Source organism: Schistocerca cancellata, chromosome 4 (assembly GCF_023864275.1).
Source record: "Schistocerca cancellata isolate TAMUIC-IGC-003103 chromosome 4, iqSchCanc2.1, whole genome shotgun sequence".
NCBI lineage: Eukaryota > Metazoa > Arthropoda > Insecta > Orthoptera > Acrididae > Schistocerca > Schistocerca cancellata.
Window position 1 is genome coordinate 883,291,076 of NC_064629.1, and position 26,540 is coordinate 883,317,615.

The 26,540-nt window shown below is 37.8% G+C and overlaps 1 protein-coding gene across 1 annotated transcript in view; it reads left to right on the forward strand.

Moving 5' to 3' along the window:
- LOC126185047 (ATP-dependent helicase brm-like) overlaps positions 1-6,845 on the forward strand; it is a 182,337-nt gene extending 175,492 nt beyond the window's left edge. The window contains 1 exon segment of the mRNA XM_049927801.1: positions 596-6,845. Within this exon segment, the coding sequence (XP_049783758.1) occupies positions 596-669 (74 nt within the window). The 3' untranslated portion in view covers positions 670-6,845.
- Positions 6,846-26,540: the final 19,695 nt, after the last annotated feature.

The window sequence follows — 26,540 nt, forward strand, 5'->3', positions numbered from 1 at the left end:
CAAGTAGCATATGCAGAAAAAAGAAAGGAATAAATTATATGGTATGTGAAAAATTTGGAACCCATTTAACAAAGATGAATCTGCACCTTGTGTGTCCATTGTTGGCACTCCAGAGCAGCTGTCTTCCGTGGTTTCAACATTTCTCTTTTGATTGAGTAACCATACTATTTTTATGCCAGTTATGCTACCCATCCTTGTAGAAATACAGAATTTAATGTGTAGCAAAACAGAACTGTGTCTGCAGAGTAGAATAGATCTGCCTGTGTAGTAGCTAGAGTTTGTTTAAAGCATTTTACTAACATTAGTACCTGAATCCTAGTGCTTAAATCTTTCAGTACTCAGTCTTATAGTCTCCCTAGAACTTTCATGCATCATAATAAGCACATAATACATTGACAGTTATCACTTACAAAATTTATTTACCTGAACATTGAATTTCTTGTTTATACTGAATCCTTTGGTTTATAGTCAGTGAGAAATGTAGTTCTTTAGAGTTACCAACCATATTGGAAAGATTGTGCTCTTCTAATGCACATTAATATTCAGATACTTAGCGGTACTCTATAATAATTTTGGTGTATCTGTTTATTTGCAGTTGTTGTCCAGCCTGAGGAGGAAACCGTGAAACTCCGTATAAAGTTGAAAGGGCTTGGAAACAGCATAAATTAAGCCACTGAAATTGTGATTTCAAGACATCCATGAAAAAACTTATTGACGCTAAACAGGAAGGATCTTTTGAAATAAGGAAGAAGATACCTAGGAAAAATGAGCAAATAAAGACTTACAGCACTTTTTTATTTTATGTTTATCAGTTAGAAAAATGCTGAATAGGTGAAACAGTTTAAATAATTGAGAAAAATTTGACTTTCAAACAGGTATTTTGTCTGATCTCAACAATTTTTTTCTGCTACTGCCCAGGCTGAGTGAAAGTATTGTGAAAATTGAGAAAAGATCAGATTCGTACAGTTCCCCTTATAGCTTTAGTTTTCTGTTCTGGTATGAGAGCATAATGCTAGTTGATCCTTACTTTATTTTTTGTTTTTTATGTCTGTTAATTAGATGATACTGATAATTCTCTTCCAGTATTATTTTCTATGTGCGATATATCTATCAGCATGAAATTACTTCATTTATATCTCACTTTATAATATAGTTATCATTGTTTTCATCTTGAACAATATGTCATCAGATTTTCATTTAGTTAAGAGAGTTCTTGAGCATCATACTGTGAGTGACAATGAAGAGCATGACATAAGCACTGTGAGCATTCAAAAACAGAAGCACATACATTTTGCTTTATTGCTCTGTTGTTATTACAAAGAGTATTTTGTATTATTATTATTACTTAATTAATTTTCATTAACTACTGTGGAAAAACTGTGAAAATATATTTTGATAGGAATTAGTATTTTTATACATGCTGACTATTTCAATATCTTTTTTCAGTACAAAGGAAGAAGACTGTGCTTCTCTATGATATGTACATGAGCCACAAAAAGATTCTTCTCTTCGTGTTATTAATGACAAGATGTGCTATAGTCTTTACTTAGAGAAATTGTATTACACATACTAGAAATGGCTTTTACTTGAATTGATTATTGTATACATGGACATTGACTTAAGATATTTAACAAAATCTGAAGTTTCATACCTTACATGACATTTTGATATTGTATATTAATTGTTAATTAACTCTTTGTGATGTCTTTGTGATTACAAAAAATTACTACTTCTGCTTGTTGAATTGGTGTGACTGGCATGGACAGGTGTATGGGCTACATAAATATGGTTTTTTGTATGTGTGTGTGTGTGTGTGTGTGTGTGTGTGTGTGTGTGTGTGGCAGAGATATGCTAAATGCTAACTATGCATTTACTTTTCAGTATTACATACTAGGTTTTCCTTTGACTGACACTCTTATATATCTGTCATTATTTTATCTGTTAATTGATGTTTGATGTTTCTCCTGTCATCATGTTTCATTAATGGAATCTCATTTGATGAGTTTCCAGAAGAGACTTCAGCACTCATTCAATTGAAACTTGCTGACAGGTTAAAGCTGTGTCAGACAAAGACTTGAACCTGGGACCGTTGCTTTTTGTGGACAGTGCTCTACTGACTGAAGCATCAAAGCACAACTCACGACATGCTCTCACAGCTGTCTCCCACCAGTACCTGGCTCCAACCTGCCAAATTTAACAGAAATTCTGTTGCATACCTGGAAGATAGAACACTGTGGAGAAATAACTTAGCTGCACATATGAAATTGTTTCCTGAATGAATTTTCACTCTGCTGTGGAGTGTGAAACTTTCTATGCAAATTAAAACTGCATGCTGGACATATAATTTTATGCGTTCATTCTGGACTTTCATTTGACAGGTGAAGTGAGGAAAAGAGTATCGATGTGTCAACCATATTGGAAATCAGTAAGGTTAAGTTCAGGTTTTTTTAAACCAGAGATGTGTTTTGAGCAGGTTATGGAGGTTAGTAGGAGATTAAGATAACTGATAGAATTAATACTATGTGTAGATAGATAAATAATTATTTAGAATTTATTCTAAAATTATTTCATGTATTATATTAAGGCCTGAATGTAGAAAACTTTTTTGTGGCATAATGACTTGCGGCCAGCAAAATTTTCAGATATGACAGAACGTATTAAAAAAAAAAAATAAAAATAAAGCACCTGTAAGAGGCTTCCAGAATAACATGTCCACTTTTAGGGAAAGACAAAAAAAATCTCTGTAATCTGCCCATCTACATTCATGATGTCATTCACCACCAGCCACATTTGTCTAGAGGATTTTTATTGTTGCTAAACATGGCTTCATTAATTTGGTGACCTCTTTTATGTGCTCCCCTATGAAACTGTACTATGTTCATATTGCAAGCATATTAGTTCCTTCCCATATAAAATGAGCACATATAAAAAAAGACAGCATATTTTATGGTGAGCTTATGTATTGCACCTAAGAAACGAAAGCATCCAGTGGTGTAGACTCTCGGAGTTACTTCACTGGAAAAGTGCTGGGAATTTCTCCTTGGCAGTGTTTTGGAGGTGAAAGAGGAGGGAGAATATATGGAATTATATACACAATTCATCCTGTTTGTAGACTTCATAAGGATCTGTTTGCAGATAGATTACTAATCACTAAGTAGGGGAGGTATTGAGAGCAGTTGACAGACTTGTAGAAAAGGTTGATAATGAGCTGAGATTCCTGAGATCTGACACACTATGTATTTATCTCCCTATCATTGTTCTTTACCCCCCCCCCTCCCCCTCCCCCCTTGTTACAGTTGCTAGCTTTCCTCCTGCCTCTATGTGTAGTAACAACCTCATTTACATGTTTATACTTTTACCTCTCCTCTGCAAGATTTCTAACTCCTTTTGTTCTTTGGGGCCCAAAGTGCAAAATATGTCTTCTAATGACAAGATTGTTATGAATACAGCCAGCTATACTACTCTTTAAATGATTTTTATTTATGAATCACTCATAATGAACCCATTTTGGCATATTGCCATCATCAGACACTCTGTAAATACATAAGTAAATAATGGGTTTAAAGTAATGGTCTGTAACTATGATCAGACTTTAGGTGCTTTTACCTTCCATGTAATATAGTTGCTGCGATCTCTTGTCTTTTTTTGTAGAATTATTACTTTCTTCTTAGATGCATACAGCAACCTCACAAATTTACTGGATGAAAAAACTGACCTAAAGCACGAAAAGTACATACAAAAGTTTATTCACATTCTAAAGCAAGAAAACGGGTAAAGTAATAAATCAGAGACACTAAATGACACGTATCCATAGTAATAGCGATAACTATATGAAGAGTATAGAACGAATACATAAAACCAAGAAAACATGACAAAACAGATAATAAGAAATTATTACAAAAAATACATACACGTGTGTATAAATATAGTTAAGGCTCACCGGCCACTTGACCATCTTCTTCTGTGCGAATGCACAAACAGTGCCCGAACTCTTACGGGAATCTGCAACGCGCCGCAAGTAATGAGTATAATGGGCAGGGGCACTACAAATGTAGTGCGAGACAATACGTTGAGAATGTGGGTTTCGTGGGGGCATGCCAGAGATAAATCCCTGCAGTCGCGATATCTTCTGTGCCCTCGGTGGTTCAGATGGATAGAGCGTTTGCCATGTAAGCAGGAGATCCCGGATTCGAGTCCCGGTTGAGGCACATATTTTCATCTGTCCCCGTTGACGTATGTCAACGCCTGTAAGCAGCTAAGGGTATTCATTTCATAGTAAATAAATACACGTATCCATATAATAGCGATAACTACATGAAGAGTATAGAACAAAGACATAAAACCAAGAAAACATGACAAAACAGACAATAAGAAATTATTACAAAAAATATAACATAAAAATCTCAAATAAAACTAAAATAAATTACAGGCAAAAACATTATTAGAACCAAACCTATAAAAATAATAAAACAGTTGAATTTCCACACATCACTGATTTATAATGGTAACCATGTAAACATGTAATATTGCTGATCCACTGTCATCCAATCTGTCAAAAGAAAAACAGTGTACACAAAAACTGACTAAAGTCAGATATCCATCTTCAGTGTACATCTAAGGAGAAAATAATAATACTACAAAAAAGACAAGACATGGCAGTAACGGTATTGCATGGAAGGTAAAAGCACCAAACAAATGTATTATAACTTTTCTGGCTATCGTTACAGACCATTATATTAAGATCATCATTTACTTATGTATTTACAGAGCACCTGATGATGGCAATATACCAAAATGGGATCATCGTGAGTGATTTAAAGATCAATGTATCTGGCTGACATTCATAATAATTTCTAACTTCACTTGTCAAGTGAGTGAGAGTCTATTTCTCTCTATTAGGTCTTTTAATCAATTTTCATACAGACTAAATGCTGCTCTCAGCTTTCAAATCTGTACATAAATTTTGTAATCCAATTCCCTGTCTTTACCGGATTATGATTATGATTATTATTATTTTATTACTTTTTTTACAAAAATATTGCAGTCATCTACCCTGTATTTATTGATTTTTTTTTTAAATTGATTTTATAAAAATAGTTTACTCATCTTTCCTGTATTTACTGAATTTAAGTACATTTCTTGGTATGTCACATAATGGCATTAAAACTAAAGATAAGTTGAGATCTGATTCTTTTAGATATGCAATTGATCTCTCCCTGTTTGCCTCTCTGCTAACTCTACTGTAGTTCTAGTTTTTATGTTAATGTGTTCATTAGTGTTTGTAATGTAACTGGTGCAGGTCACCAAATGGGCAGTGTTGTTATAATTATTTAAAATGCAAGGAATTGTGTACAACTGTGTTTAATATTAGTTTTTGAGTCCCATTTTAAATTTTATGCTGCTCTGTGAGTTACCAGGATTTTGCTGTGATCAAAATAAATACAAAAGCTTATTTTGCACAGTAAATAGAATTTATAGACATTGTGCAGAAATGTATAAAAAGATCATTTCTTGGTGAAACTGTGTGTAAGTTTACATTTTAAAAAGTTGTAATAAATCTCTCTGATGTGACTGAGCCAGTCAATTCTGTTTCTGTTGAGGTTGGTGTGAATAAAAGACTTGTCAAATTGTTTCGACAAGTACCTTTAAAGTGCCATTCCGAGAACTGTTCATTTAAATGCTTTCTAGTTCTAAAACTTATTCTGATTGCAGTGAAATATCAATATTATCATGTGATTTTTCTGTTTAAGTTTGAATCTGGCTAAGAAAATTGTTGCATTACTTAATCTAATTTGTTCAAAATGGTTTTTGATTTGTTATATCACCATCTTTAGGTCGAATAATAAATCTTTATCTCACTAGTGTAACACAAGTATGTGTGAACAGTATGAGTACAATAATAATTTTTCTTATAAAAGAGGAACAGAAGGAAAAAGAAGAAAATTATAAATGTTGATGATAATTAGCAGATAACATGCTGATTCATTGAAAGTAACTGAAAAACATTCAGATTTAGGCACTGAGGTCACTATTTGTAGCTGTGGTTGATTGGCCATGTTGCAGCTGGTATACTGATGGAGCTTATTATTATTATTATTATTATTATTATTATTATTTATTGTAATTATTAGTTACCATTAGAAACTGATGCCTGGGCTGATAATGGTATATTGTGACTACTTAGAGGGGAAAAAATTAAAATCTACCCGTGATAAATTTGTATGATAACACAGTACTTTTATGATGTTACCACTCAGGGTTTTAAAGGTACCATATACCTCAAACTGCTCAGTATCATTTGAAAACTGTGGTCCATAATACAACCAAATATCCGGTAGTATTTTTGTTCTGTATTCATTGTTCAAACTGGAATCATAACAAAATGCTGGACCTTCATGTAAGTCAAAAATTTATGGTAACTTTTACATATTTTTGATTAAAATTATCCTGGTTAGTTGAGTGAACAAAGCAGCAAAAACTGCCAGCAAGTGTGCTGACTACTAACTTTTCTCTGAACATCTGAAACTATTTCTATTTTTTTGTTTAAAAAGAGTAAAGTTTTTAATTACTGAAACACTTATCCAGCATCTAAAGTGTTTTAGACTTGCAGATAACTGAAGTGAGGCATGTTTTCTTAGTTTAAATGACAAAGAAGTGTAGTGCATTACCTTTCTGATACTGAGTTTAAAGTCTGATGGTGATCTCAGCCTTTTTCATTTTTTTATAAATAAGTAGATTAGTGCTTAATGTAATGAAAGAGCATGTTAAAAACCTTTTTAATTTGTGTACAATGTCTTTCCAAATGCCGAAGAGACTTTCATGTTGTTGAAATAAAGAATTTTATAATTACCTACAATTTGCATTTTGATTTCTCAGTGAACAACATTTGTAAGCCAGTTTTTAATCAGTATGTTTGGGATGAGTGATTGTAGTATTTTTATCAAAAAACAGTGACTAACTCTTGGGTGAAGTTATTTATTTAAATGGTGGTTATTCATTTATTACAAGAAAATGAGAATAGATTGTTGGGACAGATTGTCACTTGCTAACATGAGGTGTTAGTTGGCAGATAGCTGCTAAAAATGTAACCTATAATTTGTAGCTTCAGTAGTTGAACATTATTCATGGAAGTTGAACTAAGAAAATTATTTATGAGCAAGTCACATACATACAAAAATTATTTTAATTTGCCTTTTGTCTATCATTGTCTTTAATTGTCTAAAGAGAAGGCCAAATATTTTTAAGGCTGCATAAATTTGCTCTTTTCTGTACCAGAAGCTGGTTATGCTGTGAACAGTTCAAATCAGTTTGTTCCAAGTGTTGTAATAATGAACACTGCTCTAGTTTTCAAATTGTATTTGGTTCCTAATGATGATCATCATAAAAAGAGAAAATTCGTTGTGAATCTGTTATTAATATGACTAGTTGCTTGAAGATACTTAAGTTAATTCATACAGTTACCTGAAAATCAGTAAAAAATGATAAGAATGCATATGAAAATAATTACGATAGACCAGCAGTTCACAAACATTTTTTGGTGATAGAGCCATTTTCAGATAGTAAATATTTTATGGAGCCTTAAATAAGCAACACGTGGTTTTGTGTTCATTCTTAATTATAATTATTTAATGAAAACATACAAAAATAGATTCATTATGTGCTACTGACTTCAACAATAATTTACAAAACAACACATAATAATACACTACACAAAATAACACTGTATTGATTCCAATGTAAATTGACAAAATTATTTCCATTTAATGGGAGGTATGAGGCTGTTTTTTTTTTTATTTATTTATTTATTATTTTTCATCAACTGTTTAATGCTACGCATAAAAGAGAGTTGAAAATGCTTGTCAAATTCAGCATCCAGTCTGTTTCCGTATTTTGTTTTTATAGCTGAATACGCTGAGAATCCTGTTTCACCCAAGTGTGTTGTTGGGAACGAGAGACCAACAGTCGGAATCTGTATACCAAGTTGTGGATATTCGTCACGAACTCTGCATCATTGTTTTCAACAGTGACATTGTTTTCAACAGTGATTCCATGCTTGAATCTGATGTCATTTCTAAAATGAATTCATAGGTTTTGTTTGACGTAATTTCTGGCTTATGAAAATTTAGTACAAAATGATTCTGAACCCATGAATTCATTATTAATTTTGTATTCTCTTCAGGAAAATACATTTCAAAAGATGCACGCATATAGTAGAGATATTCTACCAATTCTTTAAATATTTCATTTGGTAATTCAGCTGTCTCACTGATGAACACATTTAGTGTTAAAAAGCTTTCTAGTTTTCTCTTGCTAACACACACAGTCCGCAAATATAATATTTTTAGGCAGTTATTTTGTTATTGGTACTGAAAACTATTGTGTGTCTTCCTTGTAAAGATAGATTTAATTCCAAATATGTGTACCAAAAAAACTAATGTGGACAATCAAGTCACATTGCTCAAATGATCTTTTAACTGAAAATAAATGTCAGTCATAAAAGCTTGTAACTCAGCTCTTACTTCAAATAATCTTGTTAAGATCTTATCCAGAGATAAGCTTCTAACCTCGGTGTGGAGCAGTTGTGTTTTATGTCAGCTCCCATATGTTGTTGTTGTGGTCTTCAGTCCTGAGACTGGTTTGATGCAGCTCTCCATGCTACTCTATCCTGTGCAAGTTTCTTCATCTCCCAGTACCTACTGCAACCTACATCCTTCTGAATCTGCTTAGTGTATTGATCTCTTGGTCTCCCTCTACGATTTTTACCCTCCACGCTGCCCTCCAATGCTAAATTTGTGATCCCTCGATGCCTCAGAACATGTCCTACCAACCGATCCCTTCTTCTAGTCAAGTTGTGCCACAAACCTCTCTTCTCCCCAATCCTATTCAATACCTCCTCATTAGTTACGTGATCTACCCACCTTATCTTCAGCATTCTTCTGTAGCACCACATTTCGAAAGCTTCTATTCTCTTCTTGTCCAAACTAGTTATCGTCCATGTCTCACTTCCATACATGGCTACACTCCATACAAATACTTTCAGAAACGACTTCCTCACACCTAAATCTATATTCGATGTTAACAAATTTCTCTTCTTGAGAAACGCTTTCCTTGCCATTGCCAGTCTACATTTTATATCCTCTCTACTTCGACCAACATCGGTTATTTTACTCCCTAAATAGCAAAACTCCTTTACTACTTTAAGTGTCTCATTTCCTAATCTAATTCCCTCAGCATCACCCGACTTAATTTTACTACATTCCATTATCCTCGTTTTGCTTTTGTTGATGTTCATCTTATATCCTCCTTTCAAGACACTGTCCATTCCGTTCAACTGCTCTTCCAAGTCCTTTGCTGTCTCTGACAGAATTACAATGTCATCGGCGAACCTCAAAGTTTTTACTTCTTCTCCATGAATTTTAATACCTACTCCGAATTTTTCTTTTGTTTCCTTTACTGCTTGCTCAATATACAGATTGAATAACATCGGGGAGAGGCTACAACCCTGTCTCACTCCTTTCCCAACCACTGCTTCCCTTTCATGCCCCTCGACTCTTATAACTGCCATCTGGTTTCTGTACAAATTGTAAATAGCATTTCGCTCCCTGTATTTTACCCCTGCCACCTTCAGAATTTGAAAGAGAGTATTCCAGTCAACATTGTCAAAAGCTTTCTCTAAGTCTACAAATGCTAGAAACGTAGGTTTGCCTTTTCTTAATCTTTCTTCCAAGATAAGTCGTAAGGTCAGTATTGCCTCACGTGTTCCAACATTTCTACGGAATCCAAACTGATCTTCCCCGAGGTCGGCTTCTACCAGTTTTTCCATTCGTCTGTAAAGAATTCGCGTTAGTATTTTGCAGCTGTGACTTATTAAACTGATAGTTCGGTAACTTTCACATCTGTCAACACCTGCTTTCTTTGGGATTGGAATTATTATATTCTTCTTAAAGTCTGAGGGTATTTCGCCTGTCTCATACATCTTGCTGACCAGATGGTAGAGTTTTGTCATGACTGGCTCTCCTGAGGCCATCAGTAGTTCTAATGGAATGTTGTCTACTCCCGGGGCCTTGTTTTGACTCAGGTCTTTCAGTGCTCTGTCAAACTCTTCACGCAGTATCTTATCTCCCATTTCATCTTCATCTACATCCTCTTCCATTTCCATAATATTGTCCTCAAGTACATCGCCCTTGTATAAACCCTCTATATACTCCTTCCACCTTTCTGCTTTCCCTTCTTTGCTTAGAACTGGGTTGCCATCTGAGCTCTTGATATTCATACAAGTGGTTCTCTTCTCTCCAAAGGTCTCTTTAATTTTCCTGTAGGCAGTATCTATCTTACCCCTAGTGAGACAAGCCTCTACATCCTTACATTTGTCCTCTAGCCATCCCTGCTTAGCCATTTTGCACTTCCTGTCGATTTCATTTTTGAGACGTTTATATTCCTTTTTGCCTGCTTCATTTACTGCATTTTTATATTTTCTCTTTTCATCAATTAAATTCAATATTTCTTCTGTTACCCAAGGATTTCTATTAGCCCGCGTCTTTTTACCTACTTGATCGTCTGCTGCCTTCACCACTACATCCCTCAGAGCTACCCATTCTTCTTCTACTGTATTTCTTTCCCCCATTCCTGTCAATTGTTCCCTAATGTTCTCCCTGAAACTCTCTACAACCTCTGGTTCTTTCAGTTTATCCAGGTCCCATCTCCTTAAATTCCCACCTTTTTGCAGTTTCTTCAGTTTCAATCTGCAGTTCATAACCAATAGATTGTGGTCAGAATCTACATCTGCCCCAGGAAATGTCTTACAATTTAATACCTGGTTCCTAAATCTCTGTCTTACCATTATATAATCTATCTGAAACCTGTCAGTATCTCCAGGCTTCTTCCATGTATACAGCCTCCTTTCATGATTCTTGAACCAAGTGTTAGCTATGATTAAGTTATGCTCTGTGCAAAATTCTACAAGGCGGCTTCCTCTTTCATTCCTTCCCCCCAATCCATATTCACCTACTATGTTTCCTTCTCTCCCTTTTCCTACTGACGAATTCCAGTCACCCATGACTATTAAATTTTCGTCTCCTTTCACTACCTGAATAATTTCTTTTATCTCGTCATACATTTCATCTATTTCTTCATCATCTGCAGAGCTAGTTGGCATATAAACTTGTACTACTGTAGTAGGCATGGGCTTTGTGTCTATCTTGGCCACAATAATGCGTTCACTATGCTGTTTGTAGTAGCTAACCCGCACTCCTATTTTTTTATTCATTATTAAACCTACTCCTGCATTACCCCTATTTGATTTTGTATTTATAACCCTGTAATCACCTGACCAAAAGTCTTGTTCCTCCTGCCACCGAACTTCACTAATTCCCACTATATCTAACTTTAACCTATCCATCTCCCTTTTTAAATTTTCTAACCTACCTGCCCGATTAAGTGATCTGACATTCCACGCTCCGATCCGTAGAACGCCAGTTTTCTTTCTCCTGATAACGACATCCTCTTGAGTAGTCCCCACCCGGAGATCCGAATGGGGGACTATTTTACCTCCGGAATATTTTACCCAAGAGGACGCCATCATCATTTAATCATACAGTAGAGCTGCATGTCCTCGGGAAAAATTACGGCTGTAGTTTCCCCTTGCTTTCAGCCGTTCGCAGTACCAGCACAGCAAGGCCGTTTTGGTTAATGTTACAAGGCCAGATCAGTCAATCATCCAGACTGTTGCCCCTGCAACTACTGAAAAGGCTGCTGCCCCTCTTCAGGAACCACATGTTTGTCTGGCCTCTCAACAGATACCCCTCCGTTGTGGTTGCACCTACGGTACGGCCATCTGTATCGCTGAGGCACGCAAGCCTCCCCACCAACGGCAAGGTCCATGGTTCATGGGGGGCAGCTCCCATAATGTTCACATAATATTTCAAAAATCAGCACTAAAGAGGGTGTGATTTACAGTTTGGTGTTTTGATTTTTATTATCGCTCCTACTGTTTTATCAATCATTGCCTTGACCCATCTGTAAGAACATCAATACAATCATTCCAATTGAGATGGTTTGTTTAAAAAAAATTATTATTTATGTTAATTTCCTTTCTGGTAGTGTTAGTTAGCAGCTACATTTTCATAAGCAAGTCTTCTTTGAGTGAATGTACATATGGATCTCGTACAATTATCAGCAAGGTGGTCAGTCTAACAGCATCAGTTGATTCATTCATTTGGAAGATGAATTTGTTGTGTTGAAGTTGGTCAAGTAGTTCTTGTGTGATATAGCCTGTGAGATCGTTACTTCAATGTGAAACTGTGTCACCCGAAAACAGCACTGTAGAAAGATGCTTTGCAGATTTTTCATTGAGCATACATTGTATTATGTCTGCGACACATTGTTTTATTAAATTCTGTGTTAGTGTGTGCTTCACCAGCTTGTACAATGTGGTATCTGACCAAATACGATGACTCTGTGGCTTTTTCAATCACAGTTTGGGTCCCCTACTTAATAGTTTTTTGACTTTTTAATAATTGTTCTTTCTTATGTATAAAAATTCTTCATTCTTGTCTTTGTGATTGGGGTGTGTAGTTTCTAAATGTTGGCACATCTTAGCAAATACTGTGGAACTATTCAGAAATAGCTTACTACACAACATGCAGATAGGTGAGACATTAGAATTTACAAATCTGAGATTGATGTAAGATTCATCATACTTTTTTCTCATCCTTTAGTGAGTCATTAGATATCTTACTGCTTGAAACCATGGGGCTTGAAGTTGTTATGTCACCTTGAATTTAATAGTCTTGAGCAGAAATCTTTGAGTTTGATGCTGCATCTTCTGGGCAAACCACCTTTGAACTTTTGATGCAAGATTTTGTTGCAATACATTTAAGCCAATGATTCTTTTAAAATCAATAGTTTAATTTTACAATATGACAAACATAAAATGATATCGCCACAAGATACTGCATATTTACAACTGTAGTCAATAACAAACATGAATCTAATATGCCATACTGCAGTGGTGCATGGATTCACAGTGCTAAATTGGAGTGCGCATTGCAGTCACAAGCTCAAATAGAATTCGTGTAGTATGTGCTTGGCAGTGTAGGCTTATATAGACCCAGACAATGAGGCATAGATGACAAAGTGATGAAATCCTGTATGGTGGTTAGAGGTGTGTGTGTGTGTGTGTGTGTGTGTGTGTGTGTGTGTGTGTGTGTGTGTGAGAGAGAGAGAGAGAGAGAGAGAGAGAGAGAGAGAGAGAGAGAGTCGTCATATACCTATTCGCACAGGCTAAATTCTTTTGTTTGTAGTTTTTTTTTTAATTGTATCATTATTGTACATGTATTATGCTACTTGTCATCACATTTTCAACTATTATTGCACTAAGGGAAATAATAACTTCTGTAAAACCAACATTGATATGATACACTCCTGGAAATTGAAATAAGAACACCGTGAATTCATTGTCCCAGGAAGGGGAAACTTTATTGACACATTCCTGGGGTCAGATACATCACATGATCACACTGACAGAACCACAGGCACATAGACACAGGCAACATAGCATGCACAATGTCGGCACTAGTACAGTGTATATCCACCTTTCGCAGCAATGCAGGCTGCTATTCTCCCATGGAGACGATCGTAGAGATGCTGGATGTAGTCCTGTGGAACGGCTTGCCATGCCATTTCCACCTGGCGCCTCAGTTGGACCAGCGTTCGTGCTGGACGTGCAGACCGCGTGAGACGACGCTTCATCCAGTCCCAAACATGCTCAATGGGGGACAGATCCGGAGATCTTGATGGCCAGGGTAGTTGACTTACACCTTCTAGAGCACGTTGGGTGGCACGGGATACATGCGGACGTGCATTGTCCTGTTGGAACAGCAAGTTCCCTTGCCGGTCTAGGAATGATAGAACGATGGGTTCGATGACGGTTTGGATGTACCGTGCACTATTCAGTGTCCCCTCGACGATTACCAGTGGTGTACGGCCAGTGTAGGAGATCGCTCCCCACACCATGATGCCGGGTGTTGGCCCTGTGTGCCTCGGTCGTATGCAGTCCTGATTGTGGCGCTCACCTGCACGGCGCCAAACACGCATACGACCATCATTGGCACCAAGGCAGAAGCGACTCTCATCGCTGAAGACGACACGTCTCCATTGGTCCCTCCATTTACGCCTGTCGCGACACCACTGGAGGCGGGCTGCACGATGTTGGGGCGTGAGCGGAAGACGGCCTAACGGTGTGCGGGACCATAGCCCAGCTTCATGGAGATGGTTGCGAATGGTCCTCGCCGATACCCCAGGAGCAACAGTGTCCCTAATTTGCTGGGAAGTGGCGGTGCGGTCCCCTACGGCACTGCGTAGGATCCTACGGTCTTGGCGTGCATCCGTGCGTCGCTGCGGTCCGGTCCCAGGTCGACGGGCACGTGCACCTTCCGCCGACCACTGGCGACAACATCGATGTACTGTGGAGACCTCACGCCCCACGTGTTGAGCAATTCAGCGGTACGTCCACCCGGCCTCCCGCATGCCCACTATACGCCCTCGCTCAAAGTCCGTCAACTGCACATACGGTTCACGTCCACGCTGTCGCGGCATGCTACCAGTGTAAAAGACTGCGATGGAGCTCCGTATGCCACGGCAAACTGGCTGAAACTGACGGCGGCGGTGCACAAACGCTGCGCAGCTAGCGCCATTCGACGGCCAACACCGCGGTTCCTGGTGTGTCCGCTGTGCCGTGCGTGTGATCATTGCTTGTACAGCCCTCTCGCAGTGTCTGGAGCAAGTATGGTGGGTCTGACACACCGGTGTCAATGTGTTCTTTTTTCCATTTCCAGGAGTGTATTTATAAGAGGTTGTCATTTGCCCTGTTCACCCCCACCCCCACCCCCTCTGCCCTCACAGTGCATGGCAAGACTTGATGTGCTTTGTTCTTTATGTCGATATTATTCTAGCAGAATCCTTGCAGAAGCCTGTGGTGCCACAGGCCTCTCAGAGCACACTTTGATGGCTGCCATAGACAGTTTTATGTTATCCAGCTACTTCAGAAGAAATTAATTAATTCTCTAAAAAGCAAAAACCCTCAAGATGCTTATAATAGTTTGTGCAAAATGTTAAAAGATTATCTCTAGACATATTGTGTAAAGACAGCACTCGGGTGTTTGCATGTTTCTGTGCAATGCATACTCTGAGTAGGAGGTAGAATTACCTGATTAAATTACTCAATGCAGCATTAAAGAATGAAAATACATGAAGCAGACTAACCTTGTGACACTTTCTCAGAATCATCCCATGCAGAGGAAAAGCTGCCTAATGTATGTGTGTTATGCGATCTAAAATGGGTGATGACTAGAGAAAATTCTTTCCAGTAGGCACACAAGATACTTTGAAGATTTTGTCCCCTTGATGCTGCATCCAGGTTTATAAGTAACTATGTATCCTATGCCTTTGGAAAGTTAGGAGGTAGCTATTTACAGAAAACCAGTTAATTATTTTACTCCTTCATTTACTTTTTGTCGTGCATAAAAGGCCGCATCAAATTTGGGTAAAACCTTCGGCTTTTGATAACTACCTCCATCATTGTTATCAGGGGCTGAGCCTGACCATAGTGAAACTAATGAGGTTTTCACTTCTGTACCCAGAGGATAGCATCAGATTGGCTGGATTACGTCGTGATAACATGGGAATGGCGTGTATTGAGATATCACCCTCTAAGGCCATAGATTTTATTTGCACACTCTATCCAGCATTGTGTGCAGCGCCGTCTCTTGCATCAGGCAGTAAACTGTGAAAAGTCTTCGTCTGTATTGCTTCCAGGTATTGTTAAGTGCATAGCCAGTTTCTCTATTGAAGTTGTTTTCACAGTCTGATTTCAACTGCTTTCCTTATCACAGAGTCCCAATATAAGCAAGTATTCTCATTTGTTCAAACAAAATCTTGTGTTTATTTAACAGGCTATGTTCAGCCACTGCCTATTTTTCAAATACCTGAATTTAAGGTGAGGCTGATATTCCATGCAGTGACCAGCAACAGTGCATACAGACTGGGCCACACAGTGTTCGCCACACTTGCAAGGAATATTATAAATTTCAAGCAGTTTCAGGCTGAGATTATCTTTAATAGCTCATAACATTTCCTTAATTTTCGTCGGTGACTGGAAGACTGTTCTGAGCCCTTGCCTGTTTAGGAATCTATCTCATTAGTTGTTGCATCGCAAAATCAAAGCCATGCTATATGTTGGTCTTCTTGGTTTGTTTGGACAGTGTCATGTATTAGTTTGCTTCAAAGCATTGACCTAATATCACAGAAAGAATACTCATTCTTTCTGAGAACTGGTGTCACGTCATTAATCTCAGAGCCGAGGTGGCCGTTGTCCAGAGTAGTCCTTGCTCTGTGTACTAAGGTGTTCAGCATAACTCTCTTTAGAGCTGGATAGTGTAAGCTACTGGCATTGAGATACAGGTCTATATCCATCGGTTTTCTGTACATGGAATGGCTGAACCATCTTTCTGTACATGGAATGGCTGAACCATCTGTATTATTTCAGTTCAACCAGCACATCTAAGAAAGGTAAGTTCTCATCTTCCTCCACCTCTGTTGTAAATTCTATGTTAGGATGTATACCATTCAAATGGTCAGTGAACTGTTGCCTGGCTTTCCTGCCATGTGACCAGATTAAAAATGTAACGTTAGCATATCTGAAGAAGAAGAAGAATGGATCGAAGGAAGCAATGTTAAGTCATTCTTCAAACAAAATCTATTGATGTCGGGAGCCATTGTACATGCCATTACTATGTTCGCATCATGATGTAATCCAGCCAATCAAATGCTGTACTCTGGATATAACAATGGGAGTCTTGCCAGTTTCATGATAGTCAGACTTAGCCCCTGGTAATGATGATGGAGATAGTCATCAAAAGCTTGGAATTTTATCCAATCTGACATGGCAAATAAACTGCGAACTTGTTATGTGAGGACTCTGTTGCAAAAGACTTCATAGCCATACTTTTTGCCTTGTTGGTATATCTCCTATGAATTTAATTATGATGATCCTTGAAGAGAAAAAAAATGTACAGAGTCTATATGAGGTAGGAATTAATTAACGGGTAATGAAAACAGCTGTAAATCCAGTAGTGAACCCTGTATCACACCAGCAATGATACATACCCGGCCAGATCATGATGATTTTACCCAAACTTGTGTAGCTGCTCAACTTGACTTGCTTTGTATTAGTTAAATATGAAGTAAACCTGTAACTATTTGTGCCATCAAGGCCATAAAATTTAAATTACCCCAAAATAAAGTAATTTGTACATAAAATGTTTTACATAGACTGCAGTAAATTCCAGTTTGTGTTATTTTGACACACAAATGTATTATAAGGTAGTAGGTGAAATGATACATGGCATTTTAAAGGGAAAGGTCCTTCGAGAATCCTAATAACGACTAATTCAGAATCTTACTTTTGTGGAAGTGTTCAACTATTTTTGAGTGTACAATGACACACTTCAGTCACCTTGGGAAGATACACTGAGAGTGTGATCTATTAAATATGTGATGGAGTATGATAATAACATGAAAACAAATCTCTAATGTTTTGATAACATAGTTTTCTGAGGTGACATTCTTGAATAAATGTTCACAGTGTTCTTGTGGCATCAAATTTGTATTCAGTCTTGAGTTTTCAGTAACTTCCTCCATTGTTGATGAGCAATGTGCTGCAGTGGTTAGCACACTAGACTTTGGGAGGACAGCAGTTCAAATCTGCCTCCGACAATCCAGATTTAAACCCAAATCTGGATTGTCGGAGGCAGTGTGCCATTGTGCTCTCAAAAACAGTTGAATGTGATTTCACTAAGTCACTTCATGCAAATGTTTGGGTGGTTCCTTTGATAGGGCACAGCCAATTTCCTTCCTCATCCTTAACAAAATCAATCCATCTTGTGCTCCATTTCTACTGACCTCATCGACAGGACATCAAAATCCCAAATCTTATTTTGGGACTGATGACCTTAGTTGTTTAGTCCCATTAAACAACAAACCAACCAACATAATCTTCCTTTCTTTCCCCTATGTTATCATCAGGAGATTTCAATAGGCTTTTTGGTACGTAATGGCGTACTGAAATCTCCTGACGATGATGGTGGAGGAATTTGTAGAAAGCTTGAGATTGAATACAAATAGGATGCAGCACGAACTCCATGAAGCTTTGGTCTTCAGTGTTTGGCTTGAAATCCTTACCAATTTGTCAGTTAAAAAGTTCAGAATTAGGAGCAGCATGAAAACAACATGATCCTTCTGACTGGGACAGTAGCCCTCAATTAGGCAGCCATTCTCTTCCATGGGAATGGCTGCTGATAAGGTGGCTTCATATTAGATTGTGAGCATGACTCACCTCTTCAAAGTAAGGCTAACTATATGGCAGCGCATTCCTCCTTCCTCTAGTTAGTTGCACAGCATGCAGACGGACATGTTACAAGTCGACACATTACACTCAATGATAAAGTAATTGCATCACTGCAGACACAAAAATCATAAATAAATTAACTTCTACAGTACAGTTTTTTTGGAAATGGGAATGGAAAGGATCAGTTGAACACCCTAGTTGTTGGTACAGTACAGGTAGGGGCAACCTTTAGTGACCCATGGGCATGATTCAGATACTTATTTAAGCTTGCGGGCCACTTCGTCACAAGATGGGACAGCACCACTCTTAGCACATCACATCAAAACTGTAGCACCCCTGACATTAATATTTATGCGTAATACATTGTTACGAATGGCAACCATTTCCCAACACACCATGCCAACAAATTATAACTCAAAACATGCAATTTTGAAAGTACATTCATTTTATGTTTACCCAATTTTCAGATGTTTACATTTATTTACCCTTTGGGAACATTGTTTCTTTGCAATAACTGTCTTAAAAGTTTCTGTTGCAAAATCTTTTAACACCTTGCTCCACAAATTTCTTCTGCAGTTTGGATTGAAACCAATCATCAGCCAAAACTGTACCATGGGTCACCAGTTGCCCACCTATGGTCTAGTAGATAGATCTGAAACCTTTCAAATGCACTGCAGAATTAGTACACTCATCTGCAACCTTCAGGGACAGGTATGACCCTGCCAGTATTATTCATCTACATACATATACTCTGCAAGCTACTGTACAGTGTACATTGGATGGTATTTCATACCAATATTAGTAATTTTCATTGCCATTCCATTCTCAGTCTGAGTGAGATAAAAAATGACTACCCGTATGCCTCTCTACACACTGCAGTATCTCTCAACTTCTCCTTATGGTACCTACAGGAAAAACACAATTATGGCAGCAGAATGGTCACATTAAAAGGGTTTTGTGAGAAGTATTTTGTCTTCATTTAAATGATTTTCATTCAAGTCCAGAAAGCATTTCTTTTACACTTCAGATGGGCTATACCATAATGTTAGGATCCTATTAGTGTGTTTCTTAATTCCTTTGTTGCCTATTATCATGCCTGCTTCATAAGTATTGCAAACACTACAAAAGTACTCTAGAATTGGTCACACTAGCGTCTTGTATGCTATCTGTCTTACAGATGCACTGCTGTTGCCATAACCTTTTGAACAAATCTAAGTCTTCCATTCATTATTGCTTATACTGCTTGTATACGACTGTCCCATTTCATAGAGCTTCTTAGTATTTCTTCTAAATGCTCATTTGATGTGAAGTCTTCAAGATGGTCACCACTAATTTTGTTCAAAAAATGTGTGTGAATTCCTAAGGGACCAAACTGCTGAGGTCATAGGTCCCTAGACTTACACAACTTAAACTAACTTATGCTAAGAACTAATTTTGTAATGCAATAGTATTGTCGTATTCTTCTTCATTATAGGCATTATCTCACACTTATCCATATCTAAATGGAGCTGCTGCTCATTAAATCAAGTGGAAATTTTGTAGAATCTTCCTGCATTTCTATATGATGGTCCATCGATGACACTTTTCTGCAGACAACAGCATCGTCAGCAAACAATCTGTTGATCGTGTCTGGTACATGGTTGATATTTATTGAGAACATTAGAGGTCCTATTACACTTACATGAGACTCACCCAATGTTACTTTTGTTTCTGTAGAACATTCACCATCCATTATAACATACTGGGTTCCATCAGTCAAATATTAACCAAGCCAGCAAAATATCTCCGAGGTTACTCCATATTATAGCTTCTTTGTTAGTAGTTGATCATGTGGTACAGTGTTTAAAACTTTTTAGAAATGTAGGAAGAAGGACTCTACATTTTCACCACCATCTACTGTCTTGTGAGACTGCAAAAGGTGATTTCAGTGATGAAGGTCCATAACTGGTTGCATCCAACATTTTACCATTTTTATAAACACAAGTGACCAGCTCTCTTTTCCAGTCAGGCAGATGAACTAAGAAAGAGGCTAATTCTGCAGCTTATTCAGGGCAAAATGTATCTAGAATTTGATCAGAGCGTAGTATCTTGTTCACTTTAATTGCTTTTCAGTACCAAGGTTGCCAGTAACAGTATCTCTCATTTTTGAGTCTCTGCAATGCACAGTAGTATTGCCAAAAGCCGGATGTGCCATGTACACAACCTCTTGCTCATCAGCTGCACTGTGGGTATGTAGATTAGACTGATGCTGAATCTATCAACCCTGATAATATAAAATGATTGATTACCCTCGTGAATCTAATAGGCTACTTGAAAATTCAACTGCTGCATGTACCAGAAACCATTATTGGGTAAGTTCCTGAACTTATCGGGAGCCGCCTCTTTTGCTTATATTTGGACGACCAAGGTATTTCAGTTAAATAATTGACTCTGATGGTTGCTGAATGAGGGAGTTTGATCTGGTAAACAATATTTATTCACATAGTGTGTAAAAATTATTCATGACATGTAAACGTCAAGGTCAAAAATAATTTCAAAATTAATTTACATAATTAAAATAGGAAAATGATAAGAAAATAAGCAGTTGTAATTGTCACCACCAGCATGATTCTGGACAACTACGGTTGAGATGAGATGATGCTCAGAGAAAAATAAAAGATATGAATTATGCTTTCAAATGTGACTGCAAAGCTTTAAAATTACACAAAAAAGGTATGACTTCGAATTCCGTAGCACCAACATTTGTGGCCACTCCAACATACTGCCTCGTTTGCTCCTTGTTTCCAGTTGTACTCTGCAACAAGAAAAGCCTCTTATTTCAGCAGTAAAACTTCATTGGATGATGTGTCGTTTTCACTTTCACTACTGCTAGAAGCATTGTCACTTGTTTCAGCACTGTTTTCGTTTCCTTGAAAATCTGGGCCAGTGACTGATTTTCCAGGCTAAAATAATCACCAGCGGCGGCGGGAGCTACCAAGCTTATTTGGAGGATAACGAATTTCTCTGAGCATTTCTTCAAAAGTGGAAGACCATGCGTGTGCGTTGCTTTGCTGGCTCTCCCCATTATCGGGCAATTTTTGTAAGACATGATATGGATCAAAAGGCATTAGACCCGTGGTGTGAAATCCATCCTCTATGTTTTCCTTGGAGTTTGCTGAAATCTTAGTCAGTGTCTGCTTCAGAAGAGATGGGAAGGCATCCTTGGAAATGTTCCCACGAGTGTGTTTCTTCCAATCAGTTAATACAGCTCGCCACGCTTCTTTCATTGGTCTGAAGAAGCTTACATCGAGTGGTTGGAGGAGGTGCGTGCTATTGGGGTGAAGGAGAATGAATGAAATATTGTTCCGCTCACACTCTTCAAGTTGGATAACTTGTTTCCAATCATGACTGTTGGCCGTTTTGCCTCTTCAAATAGGGCAAAGCGATTGTAAAGAACCAGTCTTCAAATACTGTCAGGTCAAACCATCCACTTTTGTTCCTATTGAAACAGGTTCCTTGTGGTCCACCTTCTTTCCATGTGTCCCACAAATGCTCTGATTTGTAAAGTACGTACGGAGGAAGCAGCACTAGCTGCCATCATTATTGAGACACTAGATTTTGATGAGCCAATCACTTTTTCAGCATGCTTACTCCCTCATTTCGTAATTATCTGCGGCTTGCCTGGATCATCTGACATGTTGGTTTCATCATAGTTTATCATGTTGCTAGGTGGGAACTTTTCCAGCTTTGCCTTGATATTGGAGAAAAACATATTAACAGTCTCTTTGTTCACTTCTGCACGAGCTCGTTTAATATTTTCGCTTAAGCGAACGGAAAGATCTTCTGACTGTCATTTGAGGAATAAATGCACCCATTCTTCTCCTGGCAAATTATTATGAAATTTCTTCTCTTTTTGGCCAGATTTTGTCAAGGGAGCCTTCAACTAAATGTCTAATATCAAATTTAGTGAAGGGAAATCCCCAATGTGCAGCCCTCAAGATACCTTGCTTCAACATTTCTTCTTCTTCTTTATTCAGCACTGGCTGTCCTCCCATTTTTTTTCGGATGTGCTTCCTGCACTTTATTTTGTAGGGTTGAGTTAGGTATACCATACAAATCACATGCTTTTCTATACGATAATTTACCACTCTGAATATCGTGAACAGCTTTATCTAAAAGTTACGGGTCATAATTAGGCCTACACCGTACTGTAGCACCTCTCCTGCTCTTATACATTCTTGGCATTGTCCGAAATCACCCCACACAGTACACAGTTTTACAAAAACCATCATTATTTTATGACCTTGCACGAGAAACTCAACAAACTTGTACAGAAATTGTCTCAATGCTGTTAGCTACTGAGCATGTTGACAATTACGGTTACAATAACTTCCCGCTTGCCGCAACAATAGAGTTTCCACTTTACTATAATGCATGGATTTTTAACACTGAGACTGTTCATCAATTTTTCACCTAGGGAAACAATTGACGCAAAATAAGATTTGGGGAAAGCGATAAATGCTATCTTGCGCTTAAAATAACTGGCGCACGGACGTTAAAATTAACTCTTTGTTTCTATGCAGTGGCAAAAAGCAAATAAGCCATACTGTCCAAATTCACCCCGGTGTCCGAAATCACCCCATTTGACGGTACTTCTTTTGCCTCCCACAGTACATTAAACATCACTCCTCCATCTTCAGTTCTCCCTCTTTTATGATACTAGTGTATATCTGATGAATTTTCATTCCCTCCTTCCCTAATTTTTGTTATTTCACAATCAAAATCTGTCAGCTGATTGTGCGCATAGGTAGGGTCCATATCCCTTTTATGTAGCTGATTAAACAATATACCCACATGGATCATAATTTTATGAAAAAATGAGAGCTAGAAAATCAGCCTATCAGCTTTTAAAATCTTTACTAAACCAAAGGTTTGTAGAAAGCTGTTTTCATTACACAGTTTTACCCTATTGCTCATATTATTCACACAGTTGATAGTATCTTCCCTGTATCTGGAAACAGTATTAACACTCCTTGACTAGGAATTCCATCAAGTAGACACTGCACAGGGAAGTCATTTCTGTGCTGCTTCATCAAGAATTGCTATTCTTTATAAAGATGCTGAAAAGAAGCTGCAACGTCTCTGAAGCTTAGTGAAAAATATTCGCACAGTGGCTATAAGCATAATAAGATTCAACTAGTGAACATAACAATCAATGAATGAAGCATTGGAAAACTTTTCCTTAACAGGAGCTTGCACTCCACATGTGACCCACTTATGACTGCTGCACCATGATATGTTTGTGCTATTTGTTTGTGTGGACAATTCTCCAAGTGATGGCTTATCTGCTCCATATTTTACATTGGCAAAGACTGGGTATCATTATTTTCTGGTGTTATGAAATCCCAAAATCTTTCAACTAGTCTTCCATTAACAATGCACCTATATACTTTGACAACCTGTAAAAAACAGTCCACATCATTGGTTTCATCAGCTGTTACAGCCAAACCTCTGTATCCTTAATTTCCTTTTGGTAGACTTGAAGCATGCATTGGAAGAGTTCATTCTGTGTGGTTTTAGAGTTGACTTTGAAAACTGTTGATTTTCCTAAATGCAGTTTTAATACAGGGTCTAATTCTGCATTAAAATTAATCAAGGAATGAAAAATGCGAAGATGATTCAGTCTCATCATGTCCTCTGAGGGCAGGATCCAATGCACCACAGATACATATACAGTTAATAACTACATCTACTATGTACCTATTAATGGTAACTTTTGGTTGTGTAATGTTGTGGATCTTCTGTATCCATTGCTTAATTGGCTCGATATATTTACATTGACTAGACTAGCCAGATTCAAAACTTTATTCTCATGGACAAAAGAAAGTTCATGCTTTCTAGTGTTTTTTACAGAGGTGTTGAATGTCATAGCCTCTGTGTTTATTATGCACAAGCTCTTCTCCAAACAATTAAAAAGAAAAACAGAATAAGACATTTTTCAAATCACATCGACCCATCCATTCATGCCTGCTGTACAGTTTGGAGTCAAATTTTCTATTGAAATGATGACTTTTCATTTTAAATGTCTGTGAAACTGTTAAAAGTCAGCCTTCTTAGCCTCTTGAGTTCTAATTTTTCTTCAGACTTGTGTAAACTGAAGGGTGCAGGGAGCAAGAAATTACCTGATTTATAATTTCAAGTAATCACTTGTTATTTGAGCCTCAAAATTCGCTATAGCACAAGCTAAAATAACGGAAACAATGTACACATGCAGCTACATGTGAACTAGTAAGGAAGTTTCATAATCCCACCTTGTCTGATGATCTAACAGTTCCAGTTCTCTTTAGGAAAGTTAGGCCCTGTTTCTGCAGCTGGCAGGATGGCTTGGGTGAGATGTTTATACACTCAAGGTCCGTATACAAGTATAATGTTGCCAAGCATAGCCTCCACAGCCTTCCTGAGACAGCTTAGTCTGCATTTTCAAGCAGAGTGCAACCCCTAATTCACTTTCTGCAAGTTTCTGTCCTACTGTGGGGCGGCGGTTAACTCGGTAATATTTTAAATTTGCTGTATAAATGCTTGCAATACAAAATGTTTGAATGTTGAATCAGTTTCTGGCTTTTAGAATGTTGTTAATGCTGTCTTTCGCCGTTCTCAACACTGGTTCTCTATTTACTTTTTAGCACCCAGAAAGTGATTTAACAAAACGTGGAGCCTGAAATGAGAGTTCCTAGTGCCCACTTCATCTGAGAATACCATTATAGCTGCAGCTTATAGCTCTGAGGAATTAGGAGATTGTTCGGGATTTCTAATCAAAAACGATTTTCCAAAATAGTTGAGTATATTCTGAAATTCACTGATAACAACACAAGTATCCCAACAACCTAACTAACAGAGCAGTTCAGAGTCTAATGCGCTGATGCAACTATAAATGTCCGAATTAAAGGTTAAAAAGAATGCTCGCCAAAATTTGATGAGAATATTTCATCAAACGCCACGCTAAATAATTGGTAGAATGTCTGTCCCGCGACGGCACGTGAAAATACGACTATACGCAAACTGAAGCTAGATAATGCAAATCATCTCAGAATTAATCCTTCACTTGAAATGCTTTCACGGTTCCGCGTATCTCTAGTAACTTAATACGGCACCCGAGGCTGTTTGTAGCAGTGCTTCCGAGCGACGCGACAGCTGACGTGCTATTCAGCGTCTGGAGAGAACTGGGGCCTTCCTTCCTCCAGGTGTGTGCTAATGTGTGGAACGGTGTGAGTGTGTTCCACTTGGTGAGGGTGTAGGTTTTAATAGCCTAGCGCTATTTTTCCTACATTAAGTGTGATCAGGTTATGGGTTATGCGTTTGACTTTCTAAGCTGTCCTGCACGGGGACAAGTGTTGTTATGGTTGCTGCATCGATCTTACCGGCGCAGCAGGCCTTCCTTCCTTCCTCACGCAGCGCTCTTATATATATAGCCGCGGTGCGGACGGCTAAGAGAACGCCTGATCAAATCGGCTCTCCCGACTAGCCGCTGGGCTAGTAACGCACCACTTCAAGTTACATAATAATTTATAGCTTCTTTTTCTGATGGCCGATGAAGCTCTTAATTTAAACGTGCATTCAGCACGCAGGTAAGTATTGATAATAAAATTTTGACGTGGCTAAGTTAAATATTTTGGGCGAGAGAATTAATTAAATTACACTGCACGCAGCAGATGAGCTCTGAACTGCCCCTTTTGAGATCCGCTATCGCTATAATTTTATAGGTATTCAAAAGAAACTTTTCACATCTTCATAGTCATAGTGGACCTCCAACCTATTTAAATCTAAACATCCTAGCCTTATTTATTAGCCTACTTAATCTATCTTGCTTCCTTCAGTTTTGAGACGAAAACCAGAAAATCATGAATTTCCACTAAAGTCTTAATCTGTGAAATCCAAAGTACTGTTTTTATTAAATCATTATGAAAGATGAATCTAAATATAAATTTTGAAGTCTCTAGCTCTTTTATGTTGCGCCAATGATTTTTTCAGAAAAACGTCCAAATTTCAAAAATGGCTGAAGTTATCGAACTGATATTTAACACACATTAATTTAGTATTATTCCTGACATGCTAGAAAAGTTTTAGGTCATTTGCTTGATTTTTAAGGTATTGCGCAATA